This window comes from Haliotis cracherodii, unplaced genomic scaffold (assembly GCF_022045235.1).
Source record: "Haliotis cracherodii isolate W230 unplaced genomic scaffold, xgHalCrac1.p SCAF_7, whole genome shotgun sequence".
Taxonomy (NCBI): Eukaryota; Metazoa; Mollusca; class Gastropoda; order Lepetellida; family Haliotidae; genus Haliotis; species Haliotis cracherodii.
This window is the reverse complement of record NW_027266330.1, coordinates 11919376-11938035: the sequence shown is the minus strand read 5'-3', so window position 1 is coordinate 11938035 and position 18660 is coordinate 11919376. Positions and strand designations below refer to the sequence as shown.

Genomic DNA, 18660 nt, shown 5'->3' with positions numbered 1-18660 from the left:
GTTCATGCAGGAGTAGATGGTCATGGAATAGTGCCTTGACAACCAGATGAGGTGGTTCCAGGATAGTCGGCGCCAGTGTCTCCAATTTCAGCCATGTTTGTACAAGCATAAAATTCAGCTTTCCTGGCAATTTAAGTTAAGATATTACTGACAGCATTACAAGACTCTTGGAGCGGAAAAGAGCATTTTTCAATTTGCTAGACTATTACCATGTCAGTGTTTGCCAAGATGGCGCCAACGGCTGAGACAGCCGTGACAGCTGTCTGTGTTATCATACAGTTATGTCACATCACTCAAGGAAGGTTTGTTCCAGTAGGTCCAGTTGTTATTGGCATCTCTAGGATCTATTACTGGTTGATATGGTCTGTTTATTGTCCCCCACCGCATGAAAGCGTGAAGCGGGGGATATAGTATTCACGACCATCCGTCCGTACGTCTGTATGTCCGTCCGTCCGTACGTCCCACCTGTTTGTTGCCGCGATATCTCAAGAACTAAACACTGGATTGTCTTCATATTCGGAACTATGGTGTATATACAGACACCGCAGACACCAGTCAGTTTTGGTGACCTTGACCCCATACTTAAGGTCACAGCAGGCAAATCTGCTTTTGGAGTTGGAAAACGGTGTTGCCGCAATATCTCAAGAACTAAACTCTGGATTGTCTTCATGTTTGCAACTATGGTGTATATACAGACACCGCAGACACCAGTCGGTTTTGGTGACCTTGACCCCATTTTCAAGGTCACAGCAGGCAAATCTGCTTTTGGAGTTAGAAAATGGTGTTGCTGCGATATCTCAAGAACTAATCTCTGGATTGTCTTCATATTTGGAACTATAGTGTATATACAGACATCGCAGACACCAGTCGGTTTTGGTGACCTTGACCCAATTTTCAAGGTCACAGCAGGCAAATCTGCTTTTGGAGTTGGAAAACGGTGTTGCCGCAATATCTCAAGAATTAATCGCTGGATTGTCTTTATATTTGGTACTATGGTGTATATACAGGCAGGGGACATTTCGTCACATTGTGACAAATACTTGTTCTACCCTGTAGGGAGTGGGTGGAAATGGTCCCCAGTGACCTGCTGTTTGTGTGTCATCGTGCCCCAGTGAGCTGTACTGATCAGACTTAATGACCTGCTGATTGTGTGTCATCATGCCCCGTCATCATGCCCCGTCATCGTGCCCCGTCATCATGCCCCGTCATCGTGCCCCGTCATTGTGCCCCAGTGAGCTGTTCTGATGAGGCTGAATGACCTGTTGATTGGGTGTCATCATGCCCCAGTGAGCTGTACTGATCAGGCTGAATGACCTACTGATTGGGTCATCATGCCCCAGTGAGCTGTACTGATCAGGCTGAATGACCTGCTGATTGGGTCATCATGCCCTGTCACCATGCCTCAGTGAGCTGTACTGATCAGGCTGAATGACCTACTGATTGGGTCATCATGCCCTGTCACCATGCCCCAGTGAGCTGTACTGATCAGGCTGAATGACCTACTGATTGGGTCATCATGCCCTGTCACCATGCCCCAGTGAGCTGTACTGATCAGGCTGAATGACCTACTGATTGGGTCATCATGCCCTGTCACCATGCCCCAGTGAGCTGTACTGATCAGGCTGAATGACCTGCTGATTGGGTCATCATGCCCTGTTTGGGTTGACCATTGCTCTTGCTTTCAGTCAATGATTTGCTTGGCCCCATCTTCTAGATTCTTACTGGTTGTTGTGATATTGCTGGAATAGTGCTGACCGTGGTGCTAAACAACATTTACTCACCTCTTAAAATGGTTAGAATTCTCTCACTCACTATCATTTGTGCTTTTATAAAGATCTTAAACGACTCCCAAACAACCAATCAATATTCATGGCAGAACAACTTCAGCCCTCCATAATCAAGAATCCAAAAAACACAAATACTTACTGACTCCCTAAGTGGACTGCAAGCCCTCCAAAACAAAAATACCAAACACCGACCTAAATTGATAAATCAAATACTTAAAAGCTCCAACGACCTAACTGAGGCAGGCAAACAAATAACCTTCTTGTGGATACCCGCCCACGTAGGAATATACGGTAATGAAAACGCCGATAAGGCAGCCAAACTATCTCTCAAAATCCCAGAAATAAGCTTAAACTTACCCATCTCAAAATCAGAAATTTAAAGCGTAAAAAAACAAAAAATCACCAAAAAATGGCATAACCTATATCTAAACTCAAATAGCCAAATCAAAAAAGTACTCAGCAAACCACTAACCAAACCAAAAATTCTCCATCCATCAAAAAAAATCGACAGAGTAATCACTAAACTCCAAACAGGACACACCAACCTAAATAACCACCTAAAAAAACTAAAAAAACTCACTACAGGTAACTGCCCACACTGCAAACAACTAGAAACCCCAGAACACGCACTCATCCACTGCACACATTACCTAACACATCGAACCGCATTACAAACCACCCTCAATCTAAACAAGGCTCTCACTCTAGAAGCAATACTAAACCCACAAAATAAACTAGAAAACTTCAAGGCCTTAGGCTTATTCTTAATCAAAACGGAACTAATAAAACGCATCTAAAAACACTATAATCTACCAAATCAAAATCACATAAACAAACAAACATCCACCATACCCAGCTCCCTTAGTTCTCCTCCCCAATCCCATCGGCATCTATTCCAAATCTCAAAATTCCCAAATTCTGTATAAGCAACCCCTAGAGCCCCCTCTTGTGTTGCACACACCACTTTCGCCCCTTTCGGAAACACATTAAATGGCCTGGCTAGGCCCATGTGCTAAATATGCATCAGTCGGAAAGCGCACGTTAAATCTCCAAAGTAAGTAAGTAAGTAAGTACTGACAAATGGTGGAAAAACTCATTGAATACAAATGTTAAGTGAACAGTACTGCTCCACATGGTATGTGATGTTCAAGCAAGCTCTGACCATCCATCTGTATATCCATCTATCCATCTACCGCCTCCGTGGTCAAGTGGTTGAGCATCCGCCCAGAGAGAGGAAGGCCCGGGGTTCGATCCCCGACCATGTCATACCAAAAGACTTTAAAAGATGGTACTTGTTGTTACCCTGTCTGGCGCTCGGCATTAAGGGGCTAAAACTAGCTCAGAGTCAGTATACTATTTGCTGTGAAGAGTTATTTCCCTTAGCTGTGCCAGGATCATCTACTGATTTTCCCTTATGCTCTTTATTACACCATCACACGTTTCACCAAATAGCTCACCTCTACAATCTGCTTCACCTTGGATTTGCTTCACACACAGATGGCTCTAACTGAAATACTGTTCGGCATGAACGCCAATCTAGTATTTGAACACATGTTGTTTTGAACATGAAGGGAACTCGAAAACTTGGAGCTAGGTGAAGGTCACAGGTGTTCCTTGAACTAAGTCAAAGAAATGACAACAATTTAAGTTAGTTGTGCAGTTAGTCATGAATGATTAATTCTTTCTTCTTAGTGTTAGATTTCACTCATCAGGTCACTTTCAATGTCATATTTCCCAAAGTGTTACTTAATGACTTCAAGTATTGCTGCTGGGTATGCATAATTTTCCACCTTATTGTGCATGCTGTGACTGTTACATGTACTTCCTACAAGGTCCGTGAAGGTCCGGGGTAGAATAAGTCTTCAGCAACCCATGCTTGTCGTAAAAGGCGACTATGCTTGTCGTAAGAGGCGACTAACGGGATCGGGTGGTCAGGCTCGCTGACTTTGTTGATGCATGTCATCGATCCCAATTGCATGGATCGATGCTCATGATTTAAATCACTGGATTGTCTGGTCCAGACTCGATTATTTACAGACTGCCGTCATATAGCTGGAATATTGCTGAGTGCGGCGTTAAACAACAAACAAACTACCAGGAACACTGAAAATAATCAAATCTCAATAAAATCGGACTCCATTATGATACCGCTCTGTGTGAAGATCTCAAGACATGTCCTTCGGAGGTCAGGTCAGGTGACCTTTTTGATCAGCCATGGAGGCTTCTAAATTTGGGGTACCAGTGAGTGCTGCGTTAAACAACAATCCAATCCAGTCTACTTAATGACTTCAAGTATTGTTGCTGGGTATGCATAATGTTTTGCTCCTCCACCTTATTGGGCATGCTGTGACTGTGTCATGTACTTCCTACAAATGTCACTGACACAAATATGTCCATACTGAGAAATGTGTTTTGCCAGAATTACAGTTTATCTGAACCTGGACTGTATTTCAAGTCGACTGTCTTCATTCTCGGGGTGGTTCGGTAGGCTGGTGGTTAAAGTGTTAGCTGGTCATTCTGAAAAGCAAGGTTTTGTAAAATACACAAATACTGCTCACTCACTCACTCACTCACTCACTCACTCACTCACTCACTCACACACACTCACTCACTCACTCACTCACACACACTCACTCACTCACTCACTCACTCACTCACTCACTCACTCACACTCACTCACTCACTCACTCACTCACTCACTCACTCACTCACTCACTCACTCACTCACTCACTCACTCACTCACTCACTCACTCTCACTCACTTAACATAAGAAAAAGTAAAGAAATCAATTTAAACAGCTTCACTTAAATATACTACAATTCGTTGATGTCCTGAGAAAATTGTGGTTCCCCCAAATTTCATTTCCTCCAACTTTCAATTAAAAGTTTGTTAGAAATAGTGACTGAAAAAAAAACCACTCAGAATTTGAAACGACAAGTCCCTTACAAGATTACTGGTGCATTGCGTGTATATGAACTGTCAATAGAGACAATACGTTATTGATTGGTACAGCCTGAGGCCACAACTTGGACACTAAGTTTGGGTTTATTGATTAGTCTCTCTTGAGAGAATGGAGGCAGGTTTGTTTCTACCCTCAGACATTTGAGACCCTCTCATCACATCTTCCGTTAGGCTTCATCCATCTGGATTCATTATCAAGGAAAGGAGACACTTCGATCAGGAAAGATAAAGTCATTGCGTTCTGAAGAATTAAACTTTCCCTCTTCCTCATCATTGAACTTGACTTGAAGTGCCTTCCAGAAGGGCTCCTCTTTGAAGTGTTCTTGCCATCTCTGGAGTGGATTTGAACAGGAGTATCTGTGAACAGTGACTTGAAGGTAATTTCCTGATGTAAATTTAAACTCGCTGTTTAAATGGAATTTCGCGTCAGCTGTCTTTCAGATGGAATTAAGATTTATGGTGGATGTGTTTGGGAATACTTTTTTTGATTGAGTTTGAAAGGAGTAAGGCAGGTAATTTTGGATTCTATTTTTTTGTGTTTTTGTGTTTTTATAATTTGTTTGGTTTGAGTTCCAAGTTGATTTGGTACAGTGTGTGAAGGCCATTTCTGGTGTCCCCCGCCGTGATATTGCTGGACTATTGCTAAACATGGTGTAAAGCCATACTCACTCACTCACTCACTCATGCCATGTGTACACTTCAGGGAGCCCATTCTACGACTTTGTGTCATGTGTCTTTTAATTGTGTTATTTTTTGCAATCAGCAATATTCTATCTTTTTGACAACTAATTGTGTTATTTTTGGTTGTTAAACACTGCAATCTTTTTGACAACGGCCTGTAAATCGAGTCTCGACTGAACAAGTGCTTGACATCATGGGCATCGATCCACGCAATTTAGATACAAAGACATGCTTCAACCAAGTCAGTGAGCCTGACCACCCGATCCCGTTAGTCGCCGACTACCAACTCTGAATTGAAGCAGATACTGTACGTCTAGACTTCTTATAACAATGTAGTCAACAGGTTAATATTGTGGCATTTTTATCAGTGAAAACAATCAAATGGTTGACTAACTAACTGACAAAAAACAACAATTATTGAACAATTCAGTTCATTGACTGACTCAATATTTTTTTAATGACTCTTGATTGACTAATTTGCTAATATGTACTGATTTTTCAAATGATTGACTGATATTTTATGTAACAATTCAGGTGATTGATTACTGATCAAATATTCCACAAATCAGGTGAGAGACTAACTGACATTTTATTTGACAATTCAAATGATTGATAAAACAATGCATTTGATTAATCCCCATGAAACAGTAATACAAATGTAATGAAAGAAATTCTACAGAATCAACTGAAGAAGACTTTTGGCCAATGCTAACAGCATATTTTTAAAGAGTTGTCTTTTTTAACAGTTTGAAATATTGACTACAAATCCAGGTGAGCTACAGTGCCGTGGTTCTTTTTTTTAAGATTAATCCCCAATCCCCAACTGAAAACACTTGACAAGTACTCTAATTGCAAATACAATAATATCAACTCTTAGAATAAATAACTTGCTAGATGATAAATGACAGGTTACAAACATCAGAGCATCCCACAAAACAAGAACCTTAGAAGAGATGAAGCACTAGATCACATTGATTAGCAATCTGATGGTAGGCTTGCGATGGTGTCTGTACCCTCGGCCTCTGGCGTCCCGTTCCGTGGACAGTAACTCTGACGGATGGGATCCGTGATCTCACAGACGGATTTTGCTCTGCTGTCAATGTAATTCACCAAGGATTTGTCAGATTGCAAGAAACCCAGTCCATCAAATAGGCTCTTGAGGTTGGATGATCCTGTCCTGATTTTGATATTGCCTTGTAGTCATAGCAATCGCTTTTCGCTTTGCAGAGTTGTGGCCCTTTGTTGTGACAGGATTGTCTGATTGTGGGGTTTGAATCTTAGATAAAAGATCCTGGTCTGTCGCTAGTGCTCTTGGACTTAAGCAAAGTGGTGAACATATGTGACATATGTCACTTTGGTTGATGATAATGACATTGAAGATATTATGAGTGCTCCTGGTGAAACCATTTTTGCACTTGGTCACTTTTATCTCACCTCCTTCATTAAAGATGGCGCCAATTACAACATCCAGACCTCGTCTTCTAATAGGCACCAGACCGTGGACCAACATGCTCTCTTTGAACTGAAATGCATTTACTCTACCACCTAGTTTTTTAGCATGACCATTCTGATAGCAGGTTAATAAGGATATATTCATTTTCTTTATAAATGTAATTAATAAATTGTTCATTTATTTATGTTTTTTTCAAAAGCTACATTGATATCAGTTGAAGCTGTAAGAGTATCATATTTAATACTTCATGTAGAAGCAATGCATGAAGATGTAATCTTCCCTCGACTGTAGACATGGAGATTTAGACTCTGATGGACGTCGTAATACAGTAACTACTTAGGAACTTCGGCAGACAAACGCATTGATCCCCCTCAAGCTGTAAACATTTTCTGAGGGGACCGTTCCAGCAATGTAGGACAGTTTAATTTCTGTCTCTAATGCTCAAGACATCCACAGGATATTTTAAGCTTCTTTTGAAGCCAGAAAGGTCTATCATCACAAGACCTGACTTGCTGTTGGAAGCCAGTAAAGGTTTGTGTTGAGCTTTACTTTGATTTCTGTGAGGATTTTCTTGAAGAGACGTTTCTGTTAACAGGTTCTGAAATGGTCATTTCGTTTGTAGAGCGGTTCTCTTGCATGTGACAAAGTTCATTTTGATTTGTTAAAAATATTGATGTTTGATTCTCGTGTGTGATCGTTATTTGAACACTGCCTGGCGACCCTGCTAGGATGATTCTTGAAACAGAAAAAAAACTATTTACTCTCTCGAATATCAAAGAATGACTTTAAAACAGTCATGTTACTAGGAAAGTTCAGTTTGATTGCATGTTTACTTTGGAAAAAATGAATCTGTTGATTTATTGGTCAATATTGGCCACGTTTGGCTGTGTTTGTCATCTTGAGTTGAGGATTGATGGACATGGTGTATTGTGGTACTGGATCTGTTTGTCTTGGTCTTCAAATACCAGCCTGTGCTTGTCGGTGTTAAACAGTTCTCTTGAAGATGAACCATAGCATCAGGCTAATCACACGATGCTACAAGTGTTCGTTGAGGTTATCATGTCTGTGATGGAATTGATTGACCTTCGTTTGAGGTCATGACTTCCGGACTGATAACAGAGCTGGTTCCTCAAGGATTAGTACAGGCTTGGAAAGGCCTGAAGTTTACGGTATGTCTTGAAAAGACCTTTAATATTGTAAGGTCTACCTTCAAAAATGTTGTGAATGTTAAGGTCTGCATTGGTCTGTATTGAACAGGCCTTGAATTGCAAGGATTGTCTTGAAAATTGCTTGAAATTTAAGATCTGTCTTGAAAAGGCATTGATTTTAGATTCTGCCTTGAAAATATATAATACACCTGGAAAAATCTCAGACAGTCCCTGTCTCAATTAGAATTACAGAAAATACATGTTCATTTTTTTTAAAAGCTTTGTTGAAATCTGTTAAAAACTCTTTTGTATATATAATATTGCTGTAATTTTGCAGTGATGTGGCTGAAATATTGCTGTGATGTTGCTGAAATATTGCCGTGATGTTACTGAAATATTGCCATGATGTTGCTGAAATATTGTGAAAAGCAGCATATTTAACCCCACTCACTCCAACTTTTAGCTCATGAAATAAGGACTATCTTATGAATAATTTACTGCTTATTTGAAATTATAACATCTGCAATTAGAAAGTAAATTTTATTATGTTACGACATGTGGAAGAGACTAATGTGAGATGAATACTCCATATATATAAAATACAGTATTAAAACTAACTGATTCCACTGGTTTTGACATTTTGAATATAAACTATAAATATAAACTCAATTTTCCTCCATCATAATCTTTTGAGGTACAAAGATCACATTATCTGCCCTTTTCCTAATCATTTTTGAAAGAGCTGATTCAAGATGACTCTAAAGTCACAATCAGATCTCACCTCTGTCCCGTCTACATTAAAGGCCGACTCTGGTACTCGTATCCAATCGAATTAGTGGTCGGGATGTCACAGAGTACAATTCCATCAAAGTACTGGAACCAATACTGTCCACTTTGAGGCAAAGGTCATGCGATGTGCGTCCTCCCGAGGATGCCCTTTGCTGAGGTCGTGAAATAGGCTTCTAACTTTGTTTCATACACTGACAGCGTTTATTACATGCTCATCTTGATGGACTTCTTTCATGCATATGGCTGTTAAATCGACAGTAGGATTCTGAAATCATTTGATGAGATTGTGTCATGAGTTTAATTCAGCGTGGGTTTTTTACGCTGTGTTTGAGTTGTTTGGGTTGAGTGCATAGAAGCAAGGTTCTCTTGAGGTCATGTTTGATGTTGAATTAATGATTGACGTCCCCGTGTGTTTGTACAATGTTTTTTGTGTGGATTTTGTTGCAATATTCGAGAGGTAGTAATTCGGGATGGTTCTTTTTAAAGTTTATTCACAGGAGTCTGAAGTTTTGATTAAATAATTACTTTTTATAACTTTTTATTGTAGAACACCAAAACGGAAATGTCATATCAGAATATTGCAACTCTACTCCCATCTACCGTGTCATATTTCAGTGAAACAACTATGCCATCGGGAATGATGTGGTCAGGCGGTTTCAGTATAAATTGGTCTTTGCAACTACCTCATTAAACCCATTCCCTATGTCCCACATGTAATTATTTTGCAATGTTTTTCACTTTTCTTGTACAAGTCTTTGAAATGCATTTAGAAGGGATGCACATAAGGAAGAGAATTTTTGGATGTCAACTTCTTTGTTATGAAGAACACAACGTTTCGTTCCTGATGAAGAAGTAAGCATGTACTCCGCAACGTTGTGTTCCTCAAAATACAGAAGTTGACATCCATAAATTCTCTTCCTTATTCTTCTTGTACAGTTCTGTTCTGGAGTCTATGACTGGGACATATCACTCCGGGTGTTTCTATATATAGAGGGGCGGTCGGGTAGTCTAGTGGTTAAAGCGTTCGTTCATCACACCGAAGAGCCGGGTTCGATTCCCGACATGGGTACAATGTGTGAAGTCCATTTCTGGTGTCCCCCACCGTGATATTGCTGGAATATTGCTAAAAGCGGCGTAAAACCATACTCACTCTATATATAGAGCTGGGCATCAGTGAAAGGCAAACAATTTCACTATTTTACTCAGGACTTTGATTCCAGTTGTGTACTTATCGGTCTTGTTGGGGCAGTGGGGTAGCCCAGTGGTTAAAGTGTTCATTTGTCGCGCTGAAGACAAGGGTTCGATTCTCCACATGGTTACAATTCATGAAGGCTTTTTCTGGTGCCCCATTTCATGATGTTGCAGGAATATTGAAAGTGACGTAAAACTATATACACTCGTCAATATGGGTCTTGTTCTTTGGAGATTTTATGGATGTCCTGATATGGTTTTTACTGACATTCATCTGCACACATTTGCCTGACAGAAATAACATGGAAAATGATGTATGGAGGTGCTTATGAGTCATGTGACTGAGTAGTGATGTTACGAGTTCACCCAATTAGGGTGTTGACATTGTTACCCAAATATGGTATTGATGCTTTTACCTATATATGATATTGACATTATAAGCCAATTATGGTGTTGACGTTATTACTCTTATATGGTATTGACGTTATTTCCCTTATATGGTATTGACGTTATTTCCCATATATGTTATTACCATTATTAGCCAAATATGGTGTTAACATTATTTCCCATACATGGTATTGACATTATTAGCAAAATATGATGTTGACGTTATTACCCATATATGGTATTGGAAGTTTTAGCCAAATATGGTGTTGATGTCATTACCCAAATATGGTGTTGATGTCATTACCCAAATATGGTCTTGACATCATTAACAATATATGGTATTGACATTATTAGTGACTCATGTATTTGAGAGAAGGAATTGTTCCTGTGTTGTGAGACTGATTCAAGTACTGTTCTACTATAGTTACAAACATTGTGTCAGTTTTGTTGACTAATGTCTACAAAATAAAGGGCATGTTGTATTGCTATTGTCTAGCCTTCAATAAGGAGGTCAGCTTCTCAACATGGCCACTGTCAAGTTACATGTATCATACCGTTTTCTTGTGGGACACAAATACAAAATGTATCCAAAGAAGTGTTTGGTTACAAACCCAGGACTAACTTGAATTTGAACACTTAACTGATACTTTGTACTTTCTGTAAATATTTGCTTCCACTGTGATGCGGCCATCAAATCAGCTGTTACAATCAGAGGTGGTTATTGTGATTTGAAACCTCTGATTCTACAATCAGGTATTTTCCTGATTTATGACAGAATTACTTAGCAAGAGAATTTGATGAATTATTATAGCATATTGTCATGGGGAAGGCTGTAAGGTAAATACAAGCATAATTTTTTTGGCTGCTGACCACCCGATCCTGTTAGTCACCTTTTACGACAAGCATAGTCACCTTTTAAGGCCAACATGGGTTGCTGAAGACCTATTCTATCCTGGATCTTTACAGGTCGGATTTATTATTGACAAATGATGTTTTGTGTTACAGAACTGTGAGTTGAGTCAAGCAGAGAGGGCCGTTGTGTGTATACAGAGGTATTTCCGTGGATACAAGGGGAGACAACTCTACAGAGATCTCCTGTTTGAAAGATTTGAAGAGGTAGGAGTCAATTGAACAGTTAGTGTCTTGAGTGATTCCAACGTTCAAACACTTTGAAAACTTGTGAGTTGTTTGAAAATGTTTGAAAAGTTTTTGTGATGGACAGAATCATTTTGTGCTTTTTTGTTTGTTGACTAATGCGCTCCAAGCACCCATCAAGCTATGTGATGACAACGAATAAATCAAGTATTGACTAACCCAGTCATCAAAGGCACCGAAATATGCATTAGAAATGTTGTCTTAAATAAATGCTTAGCCCAATGTGTTGATACATAAATATCAAACACAGAAGTCGAGGTTGGTCAATTTGTCGTCATCCAGCTGGATTTATTGGTTAGCATAGGTCCCAAGCAGCCAATGCTGGTCTTAAGAGGCAACCAATTGGATCAGGTGGTCAAGCTTGGATGATTGCTGGCAAATGTCCCCAGATGGCGTGGATCTTTACTCACAATATCTTTCACTGGATTGTCTGGTCCAGACTCAATTATTTAGAATGATACTGTCCTATAATGGGAATATTGCTGAGTGCAGCATTAAACAACAAACAAACAAACAAACGATAGGCACAGTGATGTATGTGCTGTAGCATATTGCTGGAAAAACAAGGTTAAATGGGATTTGGAACTTGGAAAGCCTAGCATTCTCTGAATGAATGTTTTAAACAATCTGAGTGGATGTGTTTTCTCCCAGACTCCAGATGAGATATAGTATTCAGAAATTCATTCTGATTATTGTCGTCATTACGTACTGGTTCTTAAGATCGGCATCCCTGTAAAATACTTTCAAAGAGCGTTGGTTTACGGTATTGGCCAACCCCTTTTTATATGCCATGGGTTTTATCATTGAAACTTGGCCTATGCCTATGTGAATTGGCGGCATGGGGTGTGATATGGCATGGGATGGTCATGGCGGAGGAAGAGCAACAGTTTAATTAAACTATGTTAACGAAAATTGATTCAGATATGCCATCTTGCTTCACGGTAATGGAAGAACGATGTTACCAAGGATACGTTAGATCACAGGGAGGTAATTTCAACTGCGCCATGACATCAACCCATCATGACGTAACTCAAAAAGTGTACTTTATCACAGGATTGGCGTCTTTGATCTTTTACCGAAGCGTCTTAAAACTGGTCATATACTTCATTTTACAGTGACCGGAACCATCAGACCGAACTCCAGCATGTTGACATTGAAGCAAATGACTTCAATGTTTGATGATGTTTTGGTCCAAAGTGGTCCATCCTACGTGTCATGGTGTATTTAAGATGTATTCAGGGATTTATGGGTGATACTGAGTTTTGTTCAGTTGTACCCCTGCAATAATGTCTATTGACATCATTAACACTATTTCAAAGAACATATATCCATTGTAGAGTGTGTCTTCGCGGCATTTCCACGTCTATTGGATAACGACTCAAGAAATGCCACCCACGTGCCTCAGTTTTGCGCATGGTTTCCAATATGGACAGATCTCATATTATACCGTATTCGACGTAATAAGCGCACAGGGCGCTCTCAAAATTAAACATAGGGGTTTTATTAGAATAATATTTTGGTGAAAAAAATCAGAGTTGAAAGATAAATTTTGTGGTTTATGCTGACAGCCTGAAATGTTTATGTACGACAGATATATTTTTCCAGAATTTATTTGCCAATAATAAAGGGTGCATATATCACACGAGTGCGTATTTTACGCGAATAGGAAAAGCAAGCGGTGCGTATTATATGTAAAAAGGGGTCGGAAGGGGTGCTAATTAGGATTGTTCACAAGCCAATATATTAGCAAGTCGCGCAGCGGGCGCTTATTACGTTGAATATGGTAACTTCAATATGCATTTATTTATCATATGGGTAGGTTTCTCAGTAGGGTATACAGTCAAGTCTCTCAAGTCAATTCATATGAGACGAGTCGGTTGGTAACTGCATAATTAAAACGTAGATAAGCTTGCTTAACAATAAACAATTAATGCTTAAATAAACAAAACAGGATTAATCACATGCTTAGATTACCTCAATCTCATTAAAATCAGATGCAAGTTCTTGCTACCACTAAGGACATCCCATTACAGGTCACGTTGGAACGACCTTTCTTGAACTATGACCGACCAATGAAATGACTGACAGGAACTCGACATCAACCACAAAGAAAGCAGCTTTCTTAAACTTTGCAGCACCAGTTTCAAACTGGCGACTTCCATTTCAGACTGTGCTTTTTAAAGTATTTTGAATCAGTCATACAGTCTGAAAACATATTCCACAAACAATGTAACATAACAATATGAATATTTCATTTTTCATTTTTTTATTACGTGTTTGTATTGTTATCTATCATGTAGTTGTCCGATTTTCGATCACAAAAGTTGATACTACTTTCTTTTGTTTATCTGATATTTTCTTTAATCCGACATTATCATAATCAACCAACCATGTCAGATTAACGGGACTTGACTGTATATAGGGTACTGCTGTCAGTTTTTAGAAACAAATATGGCATAGCACTTATCTCCTGATCGCCCTCGACATTTAAGTCAAAATTGACAATCGTGATCTGGACAATTTACTTGAGGTCTTTTCCTGAATTAAAAACAGTATTTTATATTTATGTCAATTTATACACAAGTCTGACAACCTGATCTGATGAATGTAAGTTCATGCACCGAGTGAAATGTTTACAGGCTATGTTCAGTACGCTGTCTAACTGCTAAGGGACCAGTTCAAAAGTTTGATGTCGTATAAAAAACTTTGGTTACAAAAACGTTTTGAAATAATTCTGAAAATGTTGAATTTCCGTGTTTACTGGCCTCTTTTGTCATGCATTCTTGAGTTTTTCCCTGCTTTTCACAATATTTATTGAATGAAGTATATTTCCTAGGTGTTGACAATCATTTGTAGTGTTTTTATACATCAAACCTGTCATCATATATTACGCACTGCACAAGATGGACCATTGCTGGTAACGATAAAACCCGACGTTGTGGATGTATTTACTGACAACTACTAACAGCCTAGGAATGAAAAAAGGATCAGTTTAGTTCAGTTACTCTATAAGACATTGAGAAATCTGGTTATTTGTTTTTATTGGATGGAAAACATGCAGGGGTATTTCCACACCCACACACCCACACACCCACACACACACCCACACCTACAGCCACACCCACACCCACACCTACAGCCACACCCCTACCAACACCCACATGCCCACCACATCTACAGCCACACCACACCCTCTCCCACCCCACCCTTCCCCAAAACTTAAGGAATTAATATTTTTGTGTGACATCAGACTGATCCCTAACTGATGATGAACATCAACAAACCAGATACGTCAAGTTATTGTTACAACTATAGATTTGCGATAAAAAGACTGAATTACTTTCACAAATATGATCAGATAATGCACTTACAAATGTTATTGAATCTAGATGGTGTGGATTGTTTGGAACAATGGCGATGACATCACAGACGGTGTGGCAAGTCATGCACGCAACCAGACAGATATCACGGTTTGATGAACACGTGTCACAGTGGCTGGTTGAATACAAATGGGAAATAAATAATGTACTTGTGATGTAAGCGTTTTACACAGTACAGTTGGCAGCTGTTGATGGATGTCAATTGAAAACACATGTTTATAAATACCTTTATTGTTATATGGTTTTTTTTCCATTAATCTTTTAAATGTCAACTTGATTTAATTTCTGTTATGGATTTTCATGGCAAATAGAAGCCAGAATTTAAAAAAAATAAAAATATGTTGTAAAGGTCTAATTTAGGTCTAACCTGAAAGAAGCCTAATTAAATAAACACCTAAATATATATAGATAACCTATGTTTAGTGAGTGAGTGAGTGAGTGAGTATGGTTTTATGCCGCTTTTAGCAATATTCCAGCCATATCACAGCGGGGGACACCAGAAATGGGCTTCACACATTGTACCCATGTCAGGAATTGAACCTGGGTCTTCGTCATGATGGACGAACGCTTTGCTTTAACCACTAGGCTACCCGACCGCCCCTTTGTTCAGTGAAAAGACATTTTAATAAAAAAAAAAAAATATTTTTGCACATGAAATTAAGGATTGTCTCATCAGTAAAATAAAAAGGAATTAGGAATACGTGGGTTTCCAACTATCGTGGGGGTGGTGTGGTAGCCGAGTTGGAAAAGTGTTTGCTCATCAAGCCGAAGTCCTGGGTTGTGAAGAAGTGTTGAGAATGTGTATGTTCGTACTTGTTTATGAAAACCCCTTATTTGGTCCTGTTGAGCACACTCTCATGTTGAAGCTGGTTCTGATGAAGTTTTTCTCTCTCCCCAGGAGGAGAGGATGAGACAAGAGAAGACAATGCAGCAAGTAGAAGAAGGACAACTCTTGGTTGACAAGTAAGTTTGTGTCTGTGTGATATTGGTGGTGACTAACTAGCTGTGAGTGAGTGAGTGAGTGAGTGAGAAATGTATAAACTGTAGCTAAGAAACATGCTTAAGTGAACCAAAGATGTATAATATCTTTGAGTGATACCACTGTTTTGTTGGCCAGTGTCAAAATATGGTGTCATCATGGACAATGGATGACATTATGTATTGTCCTCCATCACACCTGTACTGGACATTGCAAGTAATGGATGACATCATTGTGTATTGTTCTCCATCACCAAACTTGGACATTGCAAGTAATGGATGACATCATTGTGTATTGTTGGCCATGAAACTTGAATATGACATTCTGAACAATTGACAACTTTATGTATTTTTTTAACTTTATGTATTATATAGAAATACATCATATACAGTGATTGACAAAGTGTATTGTTCTCTATGATGCAAAAGATGACATCACAAACAATAAAACAGAGCTCCAGATAAGCTTTTGGTGTTGTGGGTATTTTACCCATGCATTTTAAAATCATTTGGTATCAGTAATTCTAGGCGCGTATTCATTGTTTTGTTACCCACTAGTTTTTACACATTTGGGTATTTAAGTTAAATATTTAAAAACACTTCATCTAGTCCCTGCAAACTGGTGTCGTGTGGGTTCGAGAGCTTTATAGGACTCAAAAATACCACGATACTTCCACAAGAAAGTGTGATGGCAAATGATCATGATGTAACTGTCATCGTGGAGTTTGTCAAGGTTGACGGAATGCCAACTTATAATTTCAATATAAGTTGCTCATTTGCTAATCAAATACGCAGGGTTACTTCACAATATTTTGATGATTCGCACAAGTTTTATTTTTGTAGCGTATCTGTTATGTTCGTTGCGTATTTGATACGCTTGGATTATATTTTACTGCGTATTTCTGCATTTCTGATGCGTATTTCACGCAGATACGCAGCTTATCTGGAGCTCTGATAAAATGACATCATGTGTTCTTCATGATCCAGAAATATGACATCATAATGTAATGTATTGTTCTCAAATATATACAAATATGACATCATGAACAATGTATGACATCCATTGTTCTCCATGGTATTGAATATGACATCGTAAATGATGGGGGGGTTATTGTTATGTATTCTTCACAACAGAGAACTAAAAAGACAATGAATGGATGACATCATTGTGTTACTATGTTTGAGTCAAGTGCCCAGTGTTTATAAATAAGATACACTTCACTAAGATTAGTCCCTGTCACTACTGATAGATTTGTACCTATCTTCCAAATTCAATGTCTACACTACATACAAGACGTGAGAATGGCTACTTGACAAAGTGAGGTAAATAATTTATTGTAGGTAGTGATTATCTGACTATGACCAGGTTATCCTATTTAGGTACCAAATGACCTAAATTGCCAAATAAATGATGTAAAACATGAATGTAGGGCTTTTATCTCCTGACGTTTCCAGAAAAAGAAACTGAAAAATATTAATCAATATTGTCAGTTAATTGGTCTTCCATCTGTTTTAAGCTATCAATATTTACCATAGGAAAACAACAGTAACTCTCAGTCTTTGAAAAGTTGAAAAAAATGTCAACTTCAGTTTCTGAAAAATCTGAAGGCTAATGATCAATAGAAAGTGTTGAGTGACTAAAGTTTTGGTTTTTCTTTCATGTTTCTTGGGTACTGGGGCCGTCGGGTAGCCACGTGGTTTAAGCGTTTGCTCGTCACGCCGAAGACCCGGGTTCAATTCCCGACATGGGTACAATGTGTGAAGCCCATTTCTGGTGTCCCCCGCCATGATATTGCTGGAATATTGCTAAAAGCGGCGTAAAACCATACTCACTCACTCACTCACTCACTCACTCACTCTTGGGCACTTTGGATCAGGTGTCCACAATGTCAGACTGTCGACTGTGACTACGGTTGACTACTAGGGTGCCACTCACATCAGGTCCTTGGCAAGGCCGTGTGCACGCGTCACAGTTGGACTTGATTCCGGAATATTATCACGTTACATTTGTGTTACAAAAATCTCGTTACAAGTTAGTGGTTGCAGGTGGTATCATATCGGTCACATCTGTGATTACCATTCCTTGACTGACAATGTTAAAGTAATATTTGTTTGTAATATATGTACCTTCTGTTTATTTATTTTGAAATAGAAAAATTGTAAATTTGTAGACATAGCTTTGTGCTGATTAATAATATCATTCATTCTGTCACATGGAGGATTTCTCTGGGGCTAGGACGGGTACCTTGGGTACTTGGGTCGGGTGGTAATGAGTAGGACCTGGGTACCCACAGGACTACCTGGACCCGTGGTTTGTTGTGTCATATTTTTTTTAAAGACAAAAATTATCTGGAACTCTATGTGCAGAGTTGCATCTCTTGGGCACGCCAGAAACCTTTGATTGTGGGTTCGAATCCCGGTTGGCCCTGATTATGTTTCTAGGTTTGTCAGCACCATACCCGTGCTCGTGGTTAACGTCTGAGACCTGCTTCACTTCGGGCTTTCCTCCAACATTAAGCTGACATGCTGTGATATAACTGGAATACTGTTAAAAGCAGCGTTAAACCCAACTCACTCACTCACTCACTCACTCACTCACTCACTCACTCACTCACTCACCATGGTTAAACTACAAGTGCGCAGTTCTTTCTGACTACTGCGCCCATTCCTTCTGACTTTTATATGTTCGAATAAAAATAAAACTTCACTCATCTTCAGTGTATACTCCAGATCGTTTTATACGTGTATC

General features: G+C 39.1%; 1 protein-coding gene across 3 annotated transcripts in view; it reads left to right on the top strand.

The window, feature by feature from the left end:
* The window catches only part of LOC139449086 (IQCJ-SCHIP1 readthrough transcript protein-like), a 282100-nt gene that overhangs the window by 44847 nt on the left and 218593 nt on the right, over positions 1-18660 (top strand). For all 3 annotated transcript variants that reach the window (XM_071230552.1, XM_071230550.1, XM_071230551.1), the window contains exons 2-3: positions 11404-11514; positions 15832-15896. In XM_071230552.1, the coding sequence (XP_071086653.1) occupies positions 15841-15896 (56 nt within the window). In that variant the 5' untranslated portion in view covers positions 11404-11514; positions 15832-15840. The remainder of the gene's footprint in view (positions 1-11403; positions 11515-15831; positions 15897-18660) is intronic.